This window comes from Diaphorina citri, unplaced genomic scaffold (genome assembly GCF_000475195.1).
Source record: "Diaphorina citri unplaced genomic scaffold, Diaci psyllid genome assembly version 1.1 scaffold1567, whole genome shotgun sequence".
In the NCBI taxonomy this organism is placed as follows: domain Eukaryota; kingdom Metazoa; phylum Arthropoda; class Insecta; order Hemiptera; family Psyllidae; genus Diaphorina; species Diaphorina citri.
In genome coordinates, this window is record NW_007378993.1 from 93,830 (window position 1) to 111,366 (window position 17,537).

General features: G+C 37.8%; 2 protein-coding genes across 2 annotated transcripts in view; both read right to left on the reverse strand.

The window, feature by feature from the left end:
• LOC113470418 (major facilitator superfamily domain-containing protein 12-like) overlaps positions 1-14,729 on the reverse strand; it is a 48,785-nt gene extending 34,056 nt beyond the window's left edge. Inside the window, exon 1 of the mRNA XM_026828832.1 lies at positions 14,415-14,729. The gene's annotated coding sequence lies outside the window, so the exon portion shown is untranslated. The remainder of the gene's footprint in view (positions 1-14,414) is intronic.
• Positions 6,702-17,537, reverse strand: part of LOC108253311 — a 17,094-nt gene continuing 6,258 nt past the window's right edge. The window contains exon 3 of the mRNA XM_017447043.1: positions 6,702-6,835. Coding sequence (XP_017302532.1) covers positions 6,702-6,835 — 134 coding nt within the window. The remainder of the gene's footprint in view (positions 6,836-17,537) is intronic.

Genomic DNA, 17,537 nt, shown 5'->3' on the forward strand with positions numbered 1-17,537 from the left:
AATGTGAACTGTGAATGAGTGAATGGATCTTGTTCTTATAATATAAGACTAGCTGAATTCCGTCGCTTCGCTCCGGAAGCCCGCTAGTTCATCCCGAGGCATGGCCAAACTTCTGGAAAAGGCATGGCCGAACTTGTATTTATCAAACTAAAAACATAAACGAAACTCAAAAAGTTGGTCGAGAGCGGAACATTTCTCTCCCGCAGTCTCTGCACTCTGTGTATTTCTTATGGAGATTTCAGCGATCAAAAATTGATCATATCTCAGGATCGGTTTAGATTTTGGCAAAATCCTTTCTTATTGCACACCTGGACCATAAAAGGAATATTCCTACCAAATTTCAACTTTCTAGGTGTTGTGGTTCTAGAGATAGAGCGATCAGTGTGTGAAATGTGAAATGTGAATGAGTGAATGGATCTCGTTCTTATAATATAAGATATCTTATATTATAAGAACGAGATCCATTCACAGTTCACAGTTCACATTTCACATTTCATAGTTCACACACTGATCGCTCTATCTCAAGAACCACAACACCTAGAAAGCTGAAATTTGGTAGGAATATTCCTTTTATGGTCTAGGTGTGCAATAAGAAAGGATTTTGCGAAAATCTAAACCGATCCTGAGATATGATCAATTTCTGATCGCTAAAATCACCATAAGAAATACACAGAGTGCAGAGACTGAGGGAGAGAAAACTTTTCCTCGCTCGCCTAATATTGAGTTTCGTTTATGTTTTTAGTTTGATAAAAATACAAGTTCGGCCATGCCTTTTCCACAAGCTTGGCCATGCCTCGGGATGAACTAGCGGGATTCCGGAGCGAAGCGACGGAATTCAGCTAAAAAATGAGCTGGTCCCTTGGATTCTCGTTTATCCAGGTTCGACTGTATTTTGTTTATCTGTTTTTAATAATAGGTTTAGATTAGCGTTGTTATTGATATTATTGGTATTTCCACCATTGCTGACGATATTTTCTGGTATGATTTTGTGATTGTGGATATTTTCGGCACTATTGACGACATTTTCTGGTATGGTTACATGATTGCTGATAGGTCTGCTGATGCCATTGTGGGCATCTCCATTTGTAACCCCGTTAAGTTCCGTGAAGTTGTTATTGATATTATTGGTATTTCCACCATTGCTGACGATATTTTCTGGTATGATTTTGTGATTGTGGATATTTCCGGCACTATTGACAACATTTTCTGGTATGGTTACATGATTGCTGATAGGTCTGCTGATGCCATTGTGGGCATCTCCATTTGTAACCCCGTTAAGTTCCGTGACATGGTCTTTGAGACCATTTCTGGCTAGGTTGTCTAGTTTTAGATTTTCAACTTTGAGTTCGATGATGTTTTGGTTGGTGTCCACCTGATTGGGGAGTTTTTCGATCATTTTTTTGTTCGCAGTTTTGACTCCGTTGGTTTTGTTTTTAAGGTTGTTCGATTTTTTTAAAACATTTTTTGTAATGTTGGTTTTTCTTTTTTTTTATATTGATATTCAAAATGAAGTTTTATTGATAAAGTTTAAATAATTTATTTTCCTTTATTTGAAAATTGTTATCTTTCGTAGATTTTTTGCAATTGTATTTCTTGGTAGATTGAGTACACTTCCTAATGGAGAGTTTTCGTTGGTTCAATGCAGGAATTTATTTTTTTATAAATGTATTCAGTTTACTGAGTTTTATAATCAGAAAGTTTACTTGGATGATTTTTATTTGAATTTTTTATTAACAGTTTTTTCTCGTACTTTAACTGTTGGTTTGAAAGAAGATGAAAGAAAAAAATGAGAAAAATAATTATTAACTTCACTTAATAATATCCCACTTTTGATTACAAAAAGTAAATTGTTTTATTTTATCTATCGAATAAAAAATATGAATTGAAGTATATTTATTAAAGTAGTTTTACTCAAAGGGGTTTTTTTTTCTCTCGAGCAGTTTCGTGTCAATTTTGAATTCAGATATTAGAGTAGATACATAGTTTAATTCAAAAGTGATCTTTTCCAAGTCAATTTTTAACGGTTCTGGAATCGACTAACGATTGCGCTGAATCGCCTCAAAGGATATCCTTTCATGAAATTCGTTTCGTTATCTACGATTCCTTATCTCAAATGTCTGGACTGATAAGAGTGGTGTAAAAGGCGAATCGGAATCAAGGGCGATAAAAGGCGGATTGTAGAAGTATTACATGCGATTTAGTCGATTTTTTATATATTGTGTTTTATTTTATGTATTTTTTATCTAAGATGAGTAATTAAGGTAATGAAAGATTACGAGAAAAAGAAATGGGTTTCAAAAAGAAAATATATTTGATGTTAAAAAAGAGGCATTGTTCGATCAAGTTTTTTTCCTTTTTTTTTTTTTTTTTGTCAAGTACTCAAGTACCCACTTTATTTTTAACAATATTGAACAAGAATAATATAAGCAATGGTACAAAACAAAAGATAATATTTAAAATGTTCATTAATTTTTAGAATATTTAAAAAATAATGTATTGCAAAGTTTAGATGGATTCCATAAGCATTGGAAGCTTGTGCTGGAATCCATCATATTTTAAAATGTCATATTTATATAAAAAAAAATCATATTTGTTCTAAAACTATGATGCATTTTATAATTTTTAATGTCTAGTTGTGTATATGTATGTGTATGTATGTTGTGAAATTATTTTCTTCAATTCTTCGTTATTTCTTTCTTATTTTAACCATCTTTTCAATAACAATCTAATTATTTTCATTTCTCTTTCAGATCTCATTTCCTCGGGTATAGCATTAAATATTTTAGTTCCTACAAAAGAAAAATGTCGTTTAGCAAGTGATTTAAACGACATTTAAATTTAGACATTTGTTGGAAATTTGATAGAGGGAACTGTAACTGCTAAGGTCTGATCTGAGAAATTGTTTTCTATTGTGTTACTGTTACTATTACTACTATTTAGCCAGCCTAGTTAGCTTAGGTGGTAGTGCGTCTGCCTTGTAAGCGCTAGGCCGCGGGTTCAATTCCCGCCCGGGGCGGATTTTATCCTGATGGGATACTGTTCGTTCTCGGAACGGCTGGCTTTCTCCTATCCTGTCTTCCTTCTCTCTTCGATTTCGGGACGACAAGACCATAGCAGTTACAGTTCCCTCTGTCAAACCTCTTTAAAAAAATAAAAAAAATACTACTATTTAGTATTTTCTGTTGTCTTATTATTAGGTATACTTTCGACCGGGTCAGAGCTACCATGTACATATGTGTTGTGGGTTAATACTAGCCAATTTATCACAAGCAAGACAAGACAAGACTACCTATGTACCTTCTTGAGTCATTAAAAAAAGTCTACAATATGGTCAACAATGTATTTTTATAGGTATGTACGTACCATCGTACCATGTACATTATACCTAGAGAATGGACTAATAGACATCCTGCTGATTATTTGATATTCATCTTCTATGACAATAAGATTCTTATGTTGTCAACACAAATGTCTGCTTCGGTTACAACTAGTGTAAAGAGTATTAGTTTAGGAGAGAGTAAAGAGTGAGTCGATGATTTTTTTTTTTTCTTCTTTTTTTAAGAGGTTTGACAGAGGGAACTGTAACTGCTAAGGTCTTATCGTCCCGAAATCGAAGAGAGAAGGAAGACAGGATAGCAGAAAGCCAGCCGTTCCGAGAACGAACACTATCCCATCAGGATAAAATCCGCCCCGGGCGGGAATCAAACCCGCGGCCTAGCGCTCTGAGTCATTGGCTGAGTAAGAGTTTATCAAATTTTCTTTGTGTAGAATATTTTTTGCCAAATTAGATTTGATGATTATTTATTTGAGTGTCGGGGGGGGGGGGGGGGGGTAATTATAGGAAAGCTACACCTTTGTTCGAACAAAGGTGTTTTTTGTCTCAACTTGTGTTTCGCGTGTACTCTTTATCACTCTTATCAGCCACCCACTCCTATATTAAAAATCATTAGAAACAATTATGGAGCATCAACTTTCGAATATCTAATTCAATTAATTACCTCAAATTCGGGGAAAAGAATTAATGGTTTACCTTTGTACTAAAATGCTTATTATGTAGCTGATATGTTGTAGGCTAGTATTTTTTTATGTGAGATATTTTTTTTTATTATTATTACTATTATTATTATTATTTTTAAGAGGTTTGATAGAGGGAACTGTAACTGCTAAGGTCTTATCGTCCCGAATCGAAGTTTGATGTATGGAACTGTAACAACAAAAGGTCTTATCGTCCCGAAATCGAAGTTTGATGTATGGAACTGTAACAACAAAAAGTCTTATCGTCCCGAATCGAAGTTTGATGATGTATGGAGTCCCGAAATCGAAGTTTGATACAGGGAACTGTAACAACAAAAGGTCTTATCGTCCCGAAATCGAAGTTTGATACAAGGAACTGTAACAACAAAAGGTCTTATCGTCTCGAAATCGAAGTTTGATGTATGGAACTGTAACAACAAAAGCTTTTATAGTGCCCAAATCAAAGTTTGATACAGGGAACTGTAACAACAAAAGGTCTTATCGTCCCGAAATCGAAGTTTGATGTATGGAACTGTAACAACAAAAGGTCTTATCGTCCCGAAATCGAAGTTTGATATATGGAACTGTAACAACAAAAGGTCTTATCGTCCCGAAATCGAAAAAGGACAGGATATGCCGATAGCCAGTTGATCCGAGAGCAAACTCTAGGCCATTTTGTTCGCGGATTTCGCGATTTTGTTCGCGGATTTTGCGATTATGTTCGCAGATTTGGCAATTATGTTCGCGGATTCGCGTCCCGAATCGACATTTTGGATATTTGGCAAGCCTACCTATAATACTTCCTTTTTTTTTTTTTTTCCTTAGGTACCTACTTAATTCAATTCAACTAGGTACCCATCTATTTTCGAATTCTCAATTGCCTAAAGATATCCTGAGAGGGCCAGTCGTTTCAAGAAAGAACCTTATCAAATTTTCCTTCTTTCTCTTTCTCTTCGCCCTTTCCCGTGTTCAGACGGGGTTGGCGTTTTTCGTCAGCCTTTCAATCAGCCCTGGGGTGATTGAGAATCGAACCCGTGACTTATCGCTTTCAACTCTTACAAGGCAGACGCGCTACCAACCAAGCTAACTAGGCTAGCATAAGAGAGGCTGCTTTTTAAATCAGACTTACTCTATCCATATGGACTATTTACGAAGATAAGGGCTTATCCCAAGGAGCATTGAGTCAGGTCATATTAGAAATAGGCCTCACGTGACAATATGAGTCAAGATGTTAAACAACTTACAAGTATCATCTATTAAGAACATTAAATATAGGTATATGTATTTCTATTCTATTCCATAGGTACATTCTATTCTATTCTAACGGTTCCCAAACTTTTTTTTTTTTGTGGCCCCTTTTTACTTTCGTTATCCTATACTCCTATAGGAAGGAAAGTAATGCAATCGGGTCAAATTTTTGATGGTGAGTTTTTAGTGCCAAAACACGTTTTGAGGTCCTTAGTTTTAAATTGTGAACGCACCGCGGCCCCTTTACTGTATTTTATGTGCTCTTCCCGGGGGTCTTGAAGTCCTTTACGGCCCCCTCGGAGGCCGCGGACCCCAGTTTAGGAATCACTGTTCTATTCTATTAAAGAAGATCAGGATGCGAGAGGAGAGTCCTTTCTTTGTAATAAGGAAGTGAGGAGATCAGGCCAGTTTTCAGCGAAGGCTACCAGGGACTGCCTATTTTGGGGTAAAATGTTGTCTTCTTTCACTTTGGCAGTTTCCAATTTCATTTGGGGTCGGCATTTAAGGTCAGCCAATGCACTCTCAGGTAGAACTGACAGGTATTGTTGAAAAGCACACACATACTCAGGTACACCTGATCAGGTTCGCCTGTCAGGTCCATTTTTCGAAAAAACTTGATACCTACATAATTATTTAATTTGAACATTTTTAATTTTTGACCGGGTGGCAAATTCCATTACTTTTCCAGGTTTTCTTTAAATTTTCACGATTTTCCATGACTTTTTGGCCGATTTTCAGATTCCATGACTCTTCCAGGTTTTCCAGGTCGCGTATAAACCCTGGTTAATAAGATAATGATAGGAATAAGTACCTACCTATCATGTTATGTGATGACTAAGAGACAATTACATAAAAGGGAAATAACTAATATGTTCTGACTATGTCTGTCCAAATTGTTCGGAGAAGATAAAACAATGAAAGACTAGCTGTGTGTCTTAACCTTTAGTGGGTTTAACCTAACCTTTAGTGGATTGTGGGGTCAAGTGGATTGGAACACATCACATGCCTTCAGACACACTCTATTTGTCAAAAGGGTCTAGATTCATTTTGAAGAAACCATAAAATGTACGAAACCATGAAATGTACTGATGAATATTTGTAATGAAACACTGTTTTTTTTTTTTTTTTTTTTTTTTTTTTTTTTTCCCCTTTCAGAATTTGTGAAGTGTTCTTGAAAACAGTCTTTGTAAAGCTTCAAAGGCGTTTCAGGACGTGCCTTTGCATCAAGGTATAATAAAGACACGAAATCAGGCATAGAATCACAAATTGAAGGTTTTGAAGTGTATTCTCCATGCAGCGTCTTCACTGCAATATGGTCCATCGATATCACCCAACAGCTGAATCTTCTAGTCAGCCCTACAACCAAGGAACTGTGCGTTCAGTCAGCTGCATGCAGCCCTGTCTCTTCAACATTTCAACCAAGGGAAGCGCAGTCAGCGTCATTCTTCCACGGCAGAGGGACTCTTCAGTCCTGTCCCAGCAATCAGGGAACGTGAGGTCAGCGTCATTCTTCCAGGAGAGGACTCTTCAACCCAGCGATACTCTGATGAGTTGCTCTGGAGGATCTTGTTGCCTTAAAATCTGAGTTTTATAGAGGAATTAGTTTTCGGCGATGAGATCAGCCAGTGCAACCCATCATCTATCATCAGCCAGTAGCCATCACAAGATCACAACATCAGCAATCTACCTGAACCTAACGTACCTACTACCTAATCCACTGAGTGACTGAGGCCTTCGTCCTTTGTCCAGTAAGTTTGAAGAAATCTTGGGAAAATATCAATTGTAACTGCTAAGGCCTTATCGGTGTGTTTGACAGTTAGGTTTTCACCACAGGAACATAGAGGGGGCGTGGTTCTCTCAAACAGGTAACTGTGAATGACTCTAGTATGGCCTATTCTTATCCTGCTAAGGACTACCTCATCATATCTCCTGGACTGCTGGGATGTTTTCCAGGTCAAAATTATAGGTTTTGATTTGTTTTAGTTTGTTCAGGGGGTCTGCCTGGTTCCATAAGACATGACAATTTTTGTAGGCCAATTTTTTTACCATGGTCTTGAAATCATTGGGGGAACAGATGTTTATTGCTTGAGTATGGGTATCTCTGTTTGCTCCTCTATCGACTTCCTCATTACCTTCAATCCCACAATGGGAAGGGCACCATATGAAAGTTATTTTTATGTTGTTAGAAGTAAGATTTCTCCATAGGTCTATCACTTCGGACAATAAAACTACCTACACCTACTTAACTACTTTTTTTTTAACCCATGCACTTTTCTTTTCCCTTCTTTAGACTGTGGCCTGATCGACTGTGGTGTAGACCTTGTTTAGACCAAGGGAGTAAAGGGACTCTCCAGTTTCATTCAAGTCAGAAAGGGTCAGAAAAACCTGTTAATACCAAACGTAAAGCCGCGTCCACACATGGGCGACGCCGTCGATCGACGAGGTGAGTCTATGTTGTCGAGGCAGTGTACGGACTGTACGGTTTCAGTCGACATCGATCGGCAGCGTCGTCTATGTGTGAACACACCTCAAGATCTTTCAAGCAGGTATTTCCTTCAAGTAAAAAATAAAATTACTTAGGGGAGACATTACGAAATTGAAATTTCATAACTCGTTTCTTCACCTAACACACTACTTCTTTTGCTTTGTAGTTGTACAATTCTGTATTTCTATATAAATCCTGAAGGATGTACATATTTATATCCTTGTCCCTGAATCTTTTTTTTTTTACTTTTTTGTTGTTGTTTTTTTTTTTTTTCTAAGCTTATAAGAATCTACCTTGCAAGACTAGGCTGGACTGCCCTATTGCGCTTAGAAGGCAGGCGCGTTACCCTGCAAGCTAACTGGGCTGGTACCTACTATATGGGTTTAACGTTACTTTTAACAACTTAGGTCTTCTCGTGACGGGAGTTTTACCCTCCATTCGGCCACAAGCTACCCGCCTCCTCAATTTAACCTCACTCAGCCTGAGTGGAGCCGGAAACCCAGCAGCACGCGATTCCCCAGATGGTCACCATCCAGGTACTAACCACGCGGAACGTTGCTTCAGTGACCCATGAGGAACTGATGCATTGAACCTGCTATCGGTACTGGCTATGCCACTATGCCTTATTTAGACCTGGCTCTGTGCTGTGCAAACAGCAAAGCCCACACATCTGTTCACCATCCATCATCAAGACCAGTGGATGTTAGGCTGGACCGCCCTATTGCGCTTAGAAGTACCTACTATAAGGGTTTAACGTTACTTTTAACAACTTAGGTCTTCTCGTGTCGGGAGTTTTACCCTCCATTCGACCACAAGCTACCCGCCTCCTCAATTTAACCTCACTCAGCCTGAGTGGAGCCGGGGACACACAGCAGCACGCTGTTCCCCAGATGGTCACCATCCAGGTACTAACCACGCGCAACGTTGCTTCAGTGACCCATGGGGAACTGATGCGTTCAACGTGCTACCGGTACTGGCTATGCCACTATGCCTTATTTAGACCAGACCTGGCTCTGTGCAAACAGCAAAGCCCACACATCTGGTCACCATCCATCATCAAGACCAGTGGATGTATTTCATTCATAAAATAAGGAGTGCGTATTTGCGTATGTGGAGGTAGACGGGTTGTATTTCATCACTCATTCATGAATTCAAGCCACCTTCAGGAATGACCATTCATTCAATTCGTATGAATTCAGTATACCAGGGCCGATTTCACAATAGACTCTTGAGTTAAAAATTTGACCCGATGACATGACTTTCCTTCCTATGGGATAAGGAAAGTAAAAAAAGAAGAATGTAATCTGCTCCGGAGGACCAATAAGTAGACGCTTTAACACTAGGTGACTTTTAGGCTGGAAGAACTCCATTACTGGGTTATCTTTCTTAATAAATAAAATTAGAGAACCTTTTGAATTTTCAATGGAAACGTAGAAAAAGATATAACATTTTTTTGAAAATAAGAAACAGCGAGAAGTTATACTATGAAAATAACGCGAAATTATAAGTAGACGCTTTAACACTTTAGTAAAGTTGTTCGCTCAAAAAAAAAAAAGAAGAAGGAGGAACTGTAACAATCGTCTCGAAATCGAAGAGAGAAGGAGAGCAGGAGAGGAGAAAGCTAGCTGTTCTGAGAACGAACCTCATCTGTAGGAGATGAAGTTCGCTCCGGTCTCAAAAAAGTTAAGTAATCCAATAAAATTCTATTAGTTTGTTTTATTCCGATTGTTGTAATATGTGTTCCCCATAGTAAATGTCAAAAAATCAAAATTGATGATACCTTGGTTAGACTGTGGGGGTAAAGGGACTTTTCAGGCCTATCCCAGCAGGGTAAACAAGGTACTCCGGGTACTCGTGTTCTATTCTATTCGTTTCATAGGGTCGCCCCTGCCAGTCGAACCTAGTTTGCCCTGAGCTCCAATTTAGACTTGGACAAGTAAGTCAAGTGGTCAACTCACAATATGGTCAGCTCATAAGTGGTCGACTCAATTCTACCCAGTTTAAATTAGCAAGGTGACTTCTTGCATCCGTCGTATAACTGTACAGACAGTAAAATGATAATAAGTAATAATGATAATAAAAAAAATCTGATGTGAACATCACACGATTTTCCTTGTCCTATTGAATGATGCTTGTTTGGGTGTTCTTTTGCCGTAACTTTTCAGTGCACCTGAAAACTGCCAAAGAGCGGTCTGTCAAAAGCGGTCAAAATACCGCCAACCGTTGCACCGATCTTGACCATGAGTTTCGTGTTGCATCCTCGTCACATTTTTGGACTATGTTCATATCAAATTTCAAGTCTCTAGCTCATACCATTCCCGAGATATTATTGAATTACCTATACCGAAAATCGCCAAAAAGCGGTCAAAATACCACCAACCGTTGCACCGATCTTAACGAAAAGTTTCGTGTCGCATCCTTGTCACATTTGACAGCTGTATGCCAAATTTCAAGTCTCTAGCTCTTACCGTTCTCGAGATATTTTGTTTACAGACAGACGGACAGACAGACGGACCAATTGCTCAAACTTTGGAGAAAAAAAAGTAAAAATCTAAGTAAGTAGGTACCTATTACTTCGACCATCCAGTATTGTAGATTATTTATCAATGAAGTAAGATTCTATCTCCTTGTCCTTTAGTTTTTTTATTTTTACTAGGTTGACAACTTGAGTCTGACCTACATTTTGATGATTGTCAAACGACAGATGCTATAATGATAGTTTCATAAGTTTCATAAACTACTATAAAAAAGCTATAACTACTTACTTGAATATAGCTAGATGTAACATAGATAGAATCGGATCAAAGGTTGAGCAATGATTACTGGAACATAGACACTTGGAATGTAAGAAAAAACTAGATTCAACAGTTTACAGTTTTTACTTTCCTTATCCTACAGTACTTAAGGAAAGTAATTCGACAAAATTTTCGATAGCCAGCGTTAGCTTGGTTAGTTGCGCGTCTGCCTTGTGCGCGAGGCCGCGGATAATGTTCGTTCTCCGAAGGGCTGGCTTTCTCCGATCCCGTCTTCCTTCTCTCTTCGATTTCGGGACGATAAGACCTTAGCAGTTACATGGAATGCTGGTTTTGGGCCGGCCCTACCCTATGACAAATAATAGACCACTGCTGGAGTAAAGGGATTTTTCAGTCTTATGCGAGCACTCTTACTGCCAGCCTATACTTAAGTATAAATATGCACTCTTATTGTCAGCCTATACTTAAGTATAAATAAGCACTGTGCTCTTGTAGTAGGTGACTCACAAGGACTATTGTATGTGAGAAGGTATAAACTCCTCACAAAGACCTCTGTGAGTTTACCATGAGTAACGTTAAATTTACCTGAATCAGATCTGGATGACTCTTTACACAGTCTTTACCATGAGTAAGAGTGCCTAAGTAACATTTACACCAGGGCTGCCCAACCGGGCTGATTCCCAAATGTGAGGTGGTTTTTAGTTGGTAAAAATTCAACTTAATCTCATTCACCACGAGATTATCTTAAAAAAGAAAGGAAGATTTTCCACCTATACGATAAAAAAGGGCTGTCCAAACATACAATATAAACCAGGGCTGTCCAAACCGGTCGATCGCTCGATTGCGAATTGATTTCAAGTGGATCGCGACCAGCACACTCAGCAGTGTTTGAACTCTTTGATACTGACAAAATCATCTTACACACCCGATTACTCCAAACTTGTGGACCTTGTGGTCCAAATTGAGAGCCTCTTATTGGGTGGGTAATTTGATCGCACAACGCATCTTTTTTTATATAGAATTTAAACAAGGTTTTCTATTTACATAATATGTACTAGGTACCTGCCTCGGTGGTGTAGTGGTCAAGGCGCTCGCCTGGTAAACAGGAGGGCGTGGGTTCAATCCCAGCCGAGGTATGGAATTTTATCCTCAATATAATTTGAGAATTTGACCACAATAATACTAGTAGCCTACTGCAGGACTAAAGGGACTTTTCAGTCCTATGCGAGCAGTATAAATAAGCACTATTATTTATTTATTTATTTATACCTATGAAATATATAAGACCTTGTTTAGACTGCGGGAGTAAAGGGACTTTTCAGTCTCATTCTGGCAGGATAAACAGGGTAGGTATATTCTTTTCTACTGAAAATTCAAGTCGATCTTCCCCTGAAAAGGTTGGGCATCCCTGACATAAACTAATCAGTTCAGAAGGACTCTAAAGTCATCCACAACTTGAATGACTCATCTATATTTTCTGTCAAGTTCAAGCCAAGTTACTTAAGTAAAGCATTCAAGATTCCATGTTCAAGTTTTAAGTTCAGTAGGTACTTTACACTTGGAAAAAAAAGCCCAGCTGCTGAGTCACTTTGAATTTTGTCACGCAAGATTTTTTTTTTTTACAATTCTTTTATCTACTATTACTATTATTATTAGGTATTATTTTATATTTGTAAAAAAAAGTTAGGTCCACTGCAGTCAATCTCATAAAGTAGGTAGGTACCTACCTAAGTAGTTTTTTTTCATTTTTTTTTTTTTAGAGGTTTGACCGTTTGACAGAGGGAACTGTAACTGCTATGGTCTTATCGTCCCGAAATCGAAGAGAGAAGGAAGACAGGATAGGAAATTTTGGCGTTTAATTTCACCCCCATTAGTTTGATGTGTACAATCGAACTAACGTCAAAACAGATCAAAAACAGACCTAATTTACGTCTGAAATTCTTTCGACGTCTCCAAGCCTGAAAAATATGTTCTTTTCCTAGTTACGTCAGTGAAGTTCCAGAAAGTACAGCCCAGAAAATCCCGATAGATTGAAATTCTTCTTAGTTACGTCAGTGAAGTTCCAGAAAATACAGCCAGAAAATCCCGATAGATTGAAATTCTTCTTAGTTACGTCAGTGAAGTTCCAGAAAATACAGCCAGAAAATCCTGATAGATTTTTTTTTTTTAGAGGTTTGACAGAGGGAACTGTAACTGCTATGGTCTTATCGTCCCGATATCGAAGAGAGAAGGAAGACAGGATAGGAGAAAGCCAGCCGTTCCGCCCCGGGCGGGAATCGAACCCGCGGCCTAGCGCTTACAAGGCAGACGCACTACCAACTAAGCTAACTAGGCTGGCAGTATTGACTGATAGATTGGAATTCTTCTTAGTTACGTCAGTGATTTTACAGAACACCCACCCTTTCATATTGATGTGAAGGTGTTTTAGTCCTTAGAGAGGCATTTTAGTCGTAAGAGGCCAGATTTTTTACACGTTTTGAACTTTTGACCAAAATAGGGTCTTAATAGGTAAAATTGAACCTGAACAGGTTTTCGTTTGTTAGACTGAATTTTTAATAAAATAAATCTCAATTACTTTTTTTTTTTTTTTTTTTTTTAGCAGGGAGGGCTTGCTGCTCAGGGCGGAACGTACGGGTGCATGATGGACGCAGTCTAATAGGTGTTTGACAGTTAGTAGGTTTTCACCACAGGAACATAGAGGGGGCGTGGTTCTCTCAAACAGGTAACTGTGAGTGACTCTAGTGTGGCCTATTCTTAGCCTGCTAAGGACTACCTCATCATATCTCCTGGACTGTTGGGATGTTTTCCAGGTCGAAATTATAGGTTTGATTTGTTTTAGTTTGTTCAGGGGGTCTGTCTGGTTCCATAAGACCTGCCAATTGTTGTAGGCCAATTTTTTTACCATGGTCTTTAAATCATCGGGGGAACAGATGTTTATTGCTTGAGTATGGGTATCTCTGTTTGCTCCTCTATCGACTTCCTCATTACCTTCAATCCCACAATGGGAAGGGCACCATATGAAAGTTATTTTTATGTTGTTAGAAGTAAGATTTCTCCATAGGTCTATCACTTCGGACAATAAAACTACCTACACCTACTTAACTACTTTTTTTTTAAGAAGAGAGAGGATTTTAAAATAAAACAACAGAATTTGCAGGGGTAAAAATAGATACCACTTAAGTAAGTAGGTAATAATTAGGTGGTACTTACCTTTTTTTTAAATACCTAATACTGATGGGAGAGGTGTGAAATCTTTGTTTTTATCAGCTCAGCATAATAATTAATCAAAATCACAGACAGTAAATTCAACGGACAGACACTAAAATAGGGATGTTATGGGCAACAGTAAAACGAGACTGATCAAGTATTCTTGAATCCCCAGTGTTATTGCACTGTGGAAACTTATTTCAACTTGAAAGTTAAAAATAACCCAATTAATCATTATTGAGAATCATTATAGTCATTTTTGTGAATCATTTTCTGCAAAAGTTTCAAATTTGTATATCAGCTCAGGGCTGGCATCCAAAATAAAACGGGGGATTTGTTAGTAAGGTGGATAAAATCCAAGATAAAACCTAATACACAGTGTGTTGTTGTAAACATTATGTATTGTATTATGTTGTTAAACCCATGAAATACATGAAACCTTGTTTAGACTGCTGGGGTAAAGGGACTTTTTAGTCTCATTTGAGCAGGGTAAACAAAGTATATTCTATTCTATTCTACATAGGTATACCTACTAAAAGCCCGGAGAATTTTTCAGAAATACTACTACTGCTATGATACAGCCATCACAGACCACAAGGATCCTTGACTTACTCCTGACTCCTGACTTGGCTCCAACAAGTCAACTCAGACAACAACAAAAAATGGCAGGAAAATTTTTTCCCGAATAGTAGTACCTATCTACTTACCTTATTTCTAAATAATACTGATGAGGTAGAGATTCCAAATCTTCTTGTCAGCTAAGCATAATTGATTAAAATCAGGCAGTAAATTCAAAAGATAAAAATACTAAAAATTAGAGGGAGGTAACAGTAAAACTAGACATTAATGGAGTATTCTTGATTAAAAAGCTATTGCACTGTTAAAATCACACTCTGTCACAGACTCACAACCCTTTATGAGGTTTCGTCATAGATAAAAATTGGCCTTTGCACCAACAGTGGGCCTACTGTCCAGCATTTTCACCGAATTTGGCCCACTTTTTGCGTTATCAGCGCAGTTCGAAAAAATCCACTTTCGAATTTTGAATTTCGCGGGCTGATATTTTTGTTTACGAAGTCAACGAGCACAAAGGAGAAATGAGGGGAAAAAAACGCCTCCCAGGTGAACAAGATACCTCACGTCATGCATTTTATTAACCACGTTCGTGATGGCTGGTGTTTAGCGTATTGCATTATTTGTCTATTTTGAAGGGGAAGTATTTTGGTATTATCTGTTATCTGCAGTTGGCTTGGAGGGTATCACGCCTACCTTGTATGCGCTGGATCTCGGGTTCGATTCCCGCCCGTGGCGGACTTTATCCTCATCAGATGAGGTTCGTTCTCGGAACAGCTGGCTTCCTTCTATACTCTCCCCCTCTCTCCCTTCGCTTTCGGAAAAACCTCAATAGTTACAGTTATCAAACTTCTAATAATAATAATAATAATAATAATAATAATAATAATAGCAATAGTAATAATAATAATTATCTACTTAGATAAATAGGGTGCATAAATAAGGTAGTTATATTGGGTAACTATTAAATAATTTATGCCAGTTACGAACACCTGTTCAAATAGAACACGTAACAATGTAGGTACATATTTGCCTTTTATTCAGTGTCGTAAAGTGAGGTTTTCAGAAGGGGATGGTCTTGTGTCAGGCACTCTTGCTGATGGTCTTAGGCCAGCCACTCACTATCAGGTACACCTGATCAGGTCTACCTGATAGTGTGTGACTGTGTGTGGTCATCAGGTAGACCTGATCAGGTGTACCTGATAGAGAGTGGCTAGCCTTAGAACCCAGATAGAATAATCACTTACTATTTTCGGTAATCGGTAAGTAGTGGAGGAGGGTGAGGAAACCGTAGAGGCGAAGGGAAGCCACCCCTAGCTTAAATTATCCCCACCCCTTTAGAATCCAGAATTCCAGATTGCAAAACCCCAAACTTTCAGTTGTATTTTTTTTTCCTTTCTTTTTTAAATTTAAGCAAGGTTTTAATTTATAAAAAAATACACCTATTTTGTACCAAATACATGAGACCTTCTTTAGACTGCGGGAGTAAAGGGACTTTTCAGTCTCATTCTGGCAGTATAAACAGGGTATATTCTATTCTATTCTATTCTATTCTATAATCAAAAAAGTCGGATACTATCCAACTTCTAGCAGGATAATTTAGAATACGTCACTGCTTTGATTCCGATATTATTTCAATAAAATGGGAAATATGAACATACCTAGAAATGGTTTTAATCGTTAATTACCTATTTGTTGATTTTGAGTTATATGGATTGTTGTGCCTCTGTGAAGCACCAAAAAATGTTTCCCTGGAAGTCTAGTTAGCTCGGCTGGTAGCACGTCTGCCTTGTAAGCGCTAGGCCGCGAGTTCGATTTAAAGGAGAATTGAGGAGCTGGGTGCAAAAAGGGCAATAAATGAAACATGAACATACCTAGAGACGGTTTTAATGGTTAATTACCTATTTGTTGATTTTGAGTTATTTGGATTGTTGTGTCTCTGTGAAGCACCAAAAAATGTTTCCCTGGAAGTCTAGTTAGCTCGGCTAGTAGCACGTCTGCCTTGTAAGCGCTAGGCCGCGAGTTCGATTTAAAGGAGAATTGAGGAGCTGGGTGCAAAAAGGGCAATAAATGAAAATCATCAAACTGAGATATATTTAACTTTAAAGTTTTCAATTTTTCATCAAAATCCTTGAAAAGTATGTTTACAAAAAACGCTGTAACTCATCGAAAAGAAAGTTATCACTGCAGTTCAAACGCTGGAAGATAGAGCGCACCACGTTCTATTCAAAAAACCGTTTTAGGGCAAAAAATCCATATTTCCCTTTTTGCACCCAGCTCCTCAATTTTATCTAATCTTGAAAAGATAAGGTTCGTTCTCCAAACCGCCTTTCCTATCCTGTCTGCCTTCTCGCTTCGATTTTAGGACGATAAGACCTTGGCTTTGCAGTTTGCAGTTCCCTCTGTCAAACTTTTTTTTTTTAAATAGGTAGGGTAAGTGTACCATTTATTCGCCCACCTAAAAAACGTACCATTTATTGGCCCACCTGTACCATACGCCACATAAGTCTGAACTGGACTTTTCAAGATCCAATTTCATCAAAAGAAAGGGCTTAAAGACTGCTATCGAACCAGTGCTATTCAAAAATTGTAGTCATAAAAACAAAAATTAGAAAAATAAATGTGGGCAGGTGGGCCAATAAATGGTACGTTTTTTAGGTGGGCGAATAAATGGTACACTTACCCTAAATTATCCATGCTTCTGTGCATCAAAACTACGAGTATTTTCAATCCTTTGTAAGAACTCTTCTTCAAATAGAAACATAGATACATATTACATATGAACACGACAAAATATTTTCTGATCAAGCTTAAAAGGTTACCCAATAAAGTATTCGATCAAAATTCAGACAGACGTATCAAATCAGTAAACGTAAATATTGCCAATGTCATCATGATATGGCAATTCTCAGATGATGTTTAAATAATATTTATAGACCTTTAGGAGACCTTTGACATAAGGGTCCTAATCACAATCCTTGTGGAATACATCTCAATTTTCAATTTTTCATCCCTTTCCTTTTCGTATTTTAGTGTTTTTGGAGAGTGAGTTTACATTGTATGTAATTGAATGGAGCAGCACCTAAATATGGCCTATACCTACATATTTCTAACATTGATCATTTTAGTTTGGAAAGTAATAGAGTTTTTATTATTAGTAGGTTTTTTGGTAAATTTCATATTTCTGTTAAAAGATTCAGGAGCCACAGCTTACCAAAACGAACAAACATTATTCCCCTTCGTTTTACATGTTTATT